Source organism: Thalia democratica, chromosome 3, assembly GCF_965202585.1.
Source record: "Thalia democratica chromosome 3, ktThaDemo2.hap1.1, whole genome shotgun sequence".
In the NCBI taxonomy this organism is placed as follows: Eukaryota; Metazoa; Chordata; class Thaliacea; order Salpida; family Salpidae; genus Thalia; species Thalia democratica.
In genome coordinates, this window is record NC_139167.1 from 79,515,002 (window position 1) to 79,522,588 (window position 7,587).

At 23.4% G+C, this 7,587-nt stretch overlaps 1 protein-coding gene across 1 annotated transcript in view; it reads right to left on the minus strand.

Moving 5' to 3' along the window:
- The window catches only part of LOC145832584 (protein Wnt-7b-like), a 31,129-nt gene extending 24,117 nt beyond the window's left edge, over positions 1-7,012 (minus strand). The window contains exon 1 of the mRNA XM_082939897.1: positions 6,816-7,012. Coding sequence (XP_082796023.1) covers positions 6,816-7,012 — 197 coding nt within the window. The remainder of the gene's footprint in view (positions 1-6,815) is intronic.
- Between the last annotated feature and the right edge of the window lie 575 nt (positions 7,013-7,587).

Below are 7,587 nucleotides of genomic sequence, written 5' to 3' on the forward strand. Positions count from 1 at the left end.
AACTATTTTTTCAAACTAAAAGCTTCTTAAAACTTTTCAGGCTAAAAAATAAAATATATTAGCATGCATTTGATTACGTTAATAAAGGTTTATGGAAAGAAAGTTTTTGCTTTAATTCACACATTAAAGTGATTATATTTAGCAACAGTCATTGTAATGCACTTGACCGTGAAGACAACCATCTCAATTTTATCATCTAAATCTGATACTTTTTAATTCAAGTTTAAATACTTACCTACGATAACGTTCTTATAGTTTATAATTAGATAAAATACATAAATTTAAATTGTTGTTCTGGTATTTTATAAAATACACACGAAAACATTACCAGTTGATATAAAAGTAGACATTTTAAACTTTGCGTAAATCGGAATTGTAGTTTAATAATTAATATTGTAATTTAAAATTATTAAAGTACATATATAATAGAAGATATAACTCAGATTGTTGTTTTTATAAGCAACGTTTATTGGTTTAAAACTAACTTTTCAATTCAAAATGTTATTACACTTGATAACACTTAAAAACATTTTAAATTGGTAATCATAATATAAAAGTTTTCTGTTTCTTAAAAATAATGAAATTTATGCTTTACAATATTTTTTCAAACTTAAGAGTTTCAAACCAAAGATAAACCATATATAAGACAAATATTTTAGACTGACTTATACTATTTTGGTTTAAAACTATTTTTATCTTGAGGATTTTTACCAGTTTCCGATTAATCTTTCAGTTAAACTGTTTCCTTTTGTTCTTTTTGAAGCTACTAAAGTACGTAACAGTTTCCTCAGACAGTTTAAATGCAAACTAAAAGTATTCGCTTTATTTATTTGCGCGAACAACATTTAATTTTAAAACTATAAAATAAAAAGATCTGTCTAAATAACATTAGAATAGTTGTACATAACGACGATTGAACTTAAAGTAGTTTTGTGTCCAATGTATGTTTAATAAATTAGTTGTTTTTGATTACAATTCTCTAAGAGAGTAACCACTAACTAATCATATTGTAATATGTTGGTTTGTCACATATTTATTATATGTATGAACAGAGATACTATTTTATCAACTCTTACAAGATTATAATCTGAAAATTTCATTAAGTTTAGAAAACTTATTTGTTGAAAAAATTGCTTAAATTTAATTTTAATGCCTGATAGTTGAATTGCATATTTCAAACATTTAAAACAAAAAACGCAAAATTAAATATTTTAAATTACAAATGAGGGTTAGCAAAATAAAACGTTTTTATTTATGATTGGTATTAATTGTTTTATTGTTGATTGCATTCAACTTTATACTTTTTCATTTTTAGTAATTTAAATATAAGAGTAAAGTGCTTTGTGAATTTTAATATAATCTTTTTTTTTTCTTTTTTGATTTTGATTGTTTAGGTACTAATCTACTTACATTATGATTATCTTTATTATTTATTTGAGTAAAACTTTTTTTAGTAACTATCTACTTTGATTTGAGTTTAATGATAGCTATTTAACGTATCTTTTCCTTAAAAACTGATAGATCGAACAACAGTTTTAAATGTTTTAGATATACTGTTTTGCAACATATTTTACTTGACTGAAGTTTTATAAACAAACTTTATAGACCTTAAAGCTTTTTTTTTTTTTTTGAATTGTTAACTTCTTAAAAAAGTAAACAATAAAAATCTAAGTAGATTTTTGATTGTACTTTATATGTATTTGTTTTTTACAGGTTTCTGTCGATAAAAGTATTCTTAATAATTTAAATGTTCTATGGTGTATTTTTTTTAACGTGTTGAAAAACTTTGTTTACGGGTTACAGTAAGGTTTACAATAAATAGAAATAACTGTTATCGTAATTTATAAAACATTGTCAAATGATGATCACGTGAAAAACTTGCATTAATACATTTTAATGTAACATCACTTGGTTTTAAATTAAGTATTAAACTTGGAAAAAACGTAACAACTAACGAACACAGTTTAAATCAAAAGAACAAAAACATATGAAAATAAAAATAACTTCTTTCTAAATTCGGTATGGTACTTTATACTTGGGAAGTAATATTTACACCCCTGTTTAGAATAAATTCTATACTTCATTATTACTTTTTAACTAGTTTATTAAAGTTATATGATATTTAGTTTATGTATAGTTTTGAAAAAAAATTGAATGACGAACAATTTTTCGTAATTAAATATACTTTTTGTTTTTTTTTGAAGAAAAAATTTTTTTAAGTAAAGTATAAAGTGTTAGTTTTTATCTTAAAGTTTTTTAAGTCTTTTCTTACAAATGAATTCATATGTGATATTTTTTTTTAATTAGTTTGTATTAGACAAAAATAAACTTTTTATAGTTTTTTTCCACCTTAAACGCAAAAATTCAACCCACGTTGAATTTCCTTTTATATTGAGAATTGATATAACAATCAACAATCAAAATTTACTTCAACCAAAATTGTTTTTCAATTAAAAAAATTTACGTTGCAGAGAAAATTCATGATAGTCTTATTAAAAAAAAAAATTATAAAAAATTTAAAATCATTGCAAGCGTATTGTTTACTTAACGCTAAACTAGTAACTAAAGCTTAATAAAATATGGCAAATTTTTAACGAAGCTATACAATTATAAAACTAAACAAACATTATGCTACTTAATTGTAGTTTTTTAGCTTTTATGTAATCTTAACATTGTGAACTATATTTTAATTTTTGTTACCATCTAAAGTTGGTATTATGAAAAATTAAAACTATATTAATTAACAATCAGAGTCGTTAAAAAATAGAAGTGATAGAGAAAAATTAAAGTAAGAAATTTAAGTTATAAAGTCTTTAATTAAGAAATTAGAAAAAATATCTATTTTTAGAAGACATGTACATTTCACTACAACAACTAGAAAACTCAAAAACTAAAAACAACAAAGCTTTAATGTTTAAAACCCTAATTATTCACAGTTATTAAATATTTTTTATGTTTTTATGTACGAAAAAATGTTTGAAATTGAGTAAATTCTGCTTAAATATGCTTTAAAACAGCAATTATAAAGTTTACACAACAAAATTATAATTTTGATGAGGATTTAATTAAGCTAAAATAACTTATTTTACTAAATATTCTACGCACGATTTTAATAAAATGTTGTAAAAGTTAGCTTCGCACGTATCTACCTTAATACGTGAGAAACAATTTTAGATGGTAAGCAATTAAACTACATAATAAATAACTTGAACTTAATATTTCTCAAGAACGTGTTCTCAATCATGGTGACATTATTTTTGATAGTTTACCGTCTTTACAAAGCAAAAAAAAACAAACTTCATTTAGGTTATGAATAGTTAGGTAAAGTAGTGCAATTTAAAAAAGCTGTGCAACTAATAACGGTTATTTTCTATTCCAAAGTTGTAAATTGAAATTCATAACTTAAATTTTTCGTTTTTATACTAAATATCGACCTAGTGCGTTTTTTAGCATTAATTAAATAAAACATTTTAGTAGTTCTTAGTACTTAAGTTTTATTCTAGTTTTATACGAAATTGGTCTGAGTATATACCTCTAAACTTTCGCAAATAAACGTTTAGTGAAGAGAAATTGTCTAGATATACAAGTTGAAACTTAAATAGCTAAAACACTTACCAGTGTGTTCAATCAAGTAAATTATTTTTAAATGCAGCAAGCGGATTTAAATTTAAACGTCTTTAAATGTGTTTAATCAGTTTTTGCGTGAAATATATTTTCATTGTTTTCTATCAAACCGTGGTAAATGCACCTGCTTTTAGATAGTTATGACGTGTTTTGAAATTTTATACGATTTAAGTCAGGGTTGAAATAAAAGCTAATGTAATTTGTTGTACTTCTGTACATATTGCAAAATTAGTTGTATTTGTGGTTTTTTGATTAATTTTGTGTATGTAATTAGGTTTAAAACTTCATATTTTAAAGTAATTAGTTAGAACTTCACGTGATGCTTTTCATTAAAAAAAAAAATAACAAAAAAAAAAGTAATTTATTTCTATTTCTTGTTTAAAATATTTAGTTCTTAATTACTCAAATACATTTTCTGTGTTATACATTTCAAAGTGGTCGAAAACTTTGATAGTGTAAAACTCTCGAATGCTGTATTTTGTAAATTTAAACAAAACAAAGTAAAATGCAAGTTAACACTAAAATTACACTTTAAAACATTTTGTTTGGTACTACTCTTTTAAATACATATTTATGTTTTATGTTTTGTAAACGTATATTTTCAATACAAAAATATAAAGCTCTGTAGTAAGTATTTATGGTTTCAAATTAAAAATATTGTAGAAAAAAGGTTTCAGTTTTTTTATGCTACATTAACTAGACATTTAGATACATATTATATTGAAAAAACACATACGGTGTAAATAAGTAGTTTTATTTAAATTTTTGTACTAAAATTATTTGCAATTGTTAAAAAACATAGATAAAAAAGCATTATTATACAACTACAAAAATAGTGATCAATATTTATTCAACAACAAATGTTTAGTTTAAATGTTAAGATTGTTTTGTAATTAAAAACATACTTGTAAAACTGGTGAGATGATTACACAAGATTTAGAATTTTAATAACTACATTACGCGTTCACGCACGTATCAAGCGGAATCAATAAAATTGATTGAAATAATTAAAAACATTCTTTGAAAGAATTAAGCTGTGACGCTTAAGCGACTTAAATGCGTTTTCAGTTACAAGTTGCAAATCAAATTGTTACTGCTCTAAAATTTTTGTTATAAACTAGTACAGTAGTTCGCATAACTTCTTAAAATAATTTCTATTCAATAAACTTTATTTTATATGTTAACAATTTGTCAACAGTATACAGAAAAAAACGGTTTTATACAATTTCAAAATGTTAATTGAAATCAAGAAAAGTTGAAAAATTTAAACATTTAAAACAGAAAAAACAAATAAAAATTACAACTTTTTATAGGTTGTACTTATTTTCAGCGTATAAGTAAAACTTTATAACTTATCAATCTAATATTCTTATCTCAAATTTGTCGTTTTTAGCTTAAAACTGATTAGTTTAAATTGTTCAAAAGTTAAAAAATCAAAAGTATATTTTATTAAAAAACTAGTAAAGTTATAAATTAAGTTGTTATAAATGTTAGTTGTTTCGAATTAATTAATTATCTAACTAGATAAAAGAAAATTAAATACACCACTTTAGCATGCTTTTGTAAAATAAAAATATATACTTAATAATAATTTTAGAATTACGTAAATTTTAAAAGCTTTTTATTTTTAACTTTGCAGAAGCTTTTGATTAAATATTTAATTTTTTTGAAAAGTTAAACTTTTATTATTAATTAATAAACAACACAAGCTGCTCTAAAAGTTATCTGAGTTAAACATTTTTTTTAAAACTCAGTTTCAGTAACAACTTATACAAGCTATTTAGTTGTAGAAATTAAATAGTAAAGCTGTAAATAAAATTTATATTAGTTTAAAGAAAAAATAATTGTTCAACTCTACAGCAAATTTTTGCCAGCTATTGGTCAGTTACGTCAGCAACGTGTATTTATGACGTCACATTGTGGTTGGATAGAACAATCTTGTTAGTTACCAAAAACAATCGTTTTTTTCACCGCAACAACTTGAAAAAGTTTTGTGTTGTTCAGTTTTTAGTACAACTTCCGATTTTTTTAATTGGATATACAAATATACTTTTCAAACTTTTCTTTAAAACAGTCTAGCATTTGATTTCGGTACGATTTGTTTTCTTTGATTTTGTTTATTTTTATCTTAATATATAGATTTCTGTGATACAGAATCCAATTAGTATTTTTAGTCTATAAAGTATTTTTTAACAATAGATAAATATGCAGCCATAGGTTTTAACTACTTTTGTTTTAAAAATTAGCTGTTTAGTTTTTATTTCAATTTTAGTTGTTAAAGTATATTAAAAACAGTAACTAAAATTTATTTTTTATGTCAAGAAAAGCATAGTTTATGATAAATGTAAAGCAGTATCCAGAAAGCTGTATTTGCTAAATATTTGACGTAAAAGTAAAAGTTATAATTTGTTATTTAAAAAAAACGTGACTTTTATAAGCTTTGTTTTTATTTAGACAGTTATTGTTTATCAATGATAAATTTTATTATCCTAATTAAAATACCGTTAAATTACAATGCAGTCTGATTGCTTTTTAAAATGATTTAAGTTGTTGTTAAACCTTACGTTATCTTTATGTATATAAAGTTGCATTCATGCTTTAAAACTTTCTCTATTGTCATTCACAAACAAAATAAAAGAGTATGTTTATCATAAATCAGAACTGTATGGTGTTTTTTACAAGTCATATTTTTCATAATTTATTAATGATGTTGAAACTTAAGTATATGCTTTGCTCAGTTTTTACTTTAATAATTTTTTTGATTTCAATTAGTTTATGCAAACAATTTTATGGTTAGTAAACTTGTTAAACTTGTTAGTAACCTTCATTTACAAAATTACTTTAGCATAAAACTGTCGATAATTTTTTTTTACTAAATAACTACAATACTTAAATTAGAGGTATTTAATAATGTAATATGTTTTAATTCCTTTGTGTGTATATTACTTTAAAAACTGCTTTACTTGAGTATTTTTTGCTTGAATCAACTAGCCAATACTTATCTACAAGCCCAACGCTTCTTAACTTACATTGGTAACTAAACTTGTTTATATGGAAGCATTGAATTAAATTTTTTGCTCAGATCAAACATTTGAATCAGTCACAAACGTGCTTATATCAAAAAAAAATTTTGTTGTTTGTAAACATTTTTCCAAACTGCAAACTATTGAACTCCAACGTTAAACAAACACCCACTTGAAATGCAGACGCGAATATTTTCGTAAAAGTACCAGTAAATATTGAGGTTTTCCGCAAAAATACTTCCATGATTCGAACTGTCGCGTCTCAGTGTGTTATTAAATGTGAGCTCACCGGCTTTGAAGTCGCGGAAACAACTTTTGTTTGACGAGCGACGCCCGGACCACGTCGGCGCCTTTGATTGCGTCATAGTAACATTGAAATTTTGGAAAAAAACTGGTAATTTTTTGCTAATAATTTGCTTAATTTTTACCTTTTGCCAAATACGACGACTTCAAGGAAAAGCGAAGCGATGTTGTTTTAGAAAACTGTTTTGAAAATTTAAAAACTTGTTATTAGAAGTACATTCTTGTTTTTTTAATAAGTAAAAAGTTTTAAGTAATTAACAATTCGTTTATTAACAACTGAAAACCACTATGTAAAATGTTTAGAAAAGAAGTCTAAAATGCAACGTTCAAAAATAAATTATTCAAAGATGAACAACATAATTAAAAAAACATAGTATAATAAACGATTTTAAGATTTCTATAAAAAAAAACTATCTTATTTAAATCTATGCTAGCAGAATTGGTGTGCTTTGATAAGTAGATATCACTGAATTTAAATTTAGATTATATTTTAACTTGCTTTTATATAAAATTCTAAAGTAATATTAAGGCCATGAATTTTTTTATTATGAAGTAATTATTTGCAAAAAGTTTTATAGCTAGTTTTAGAATCGAAAAATAAATATATAAGTCAAATAATTATCTTAACGTATAATAA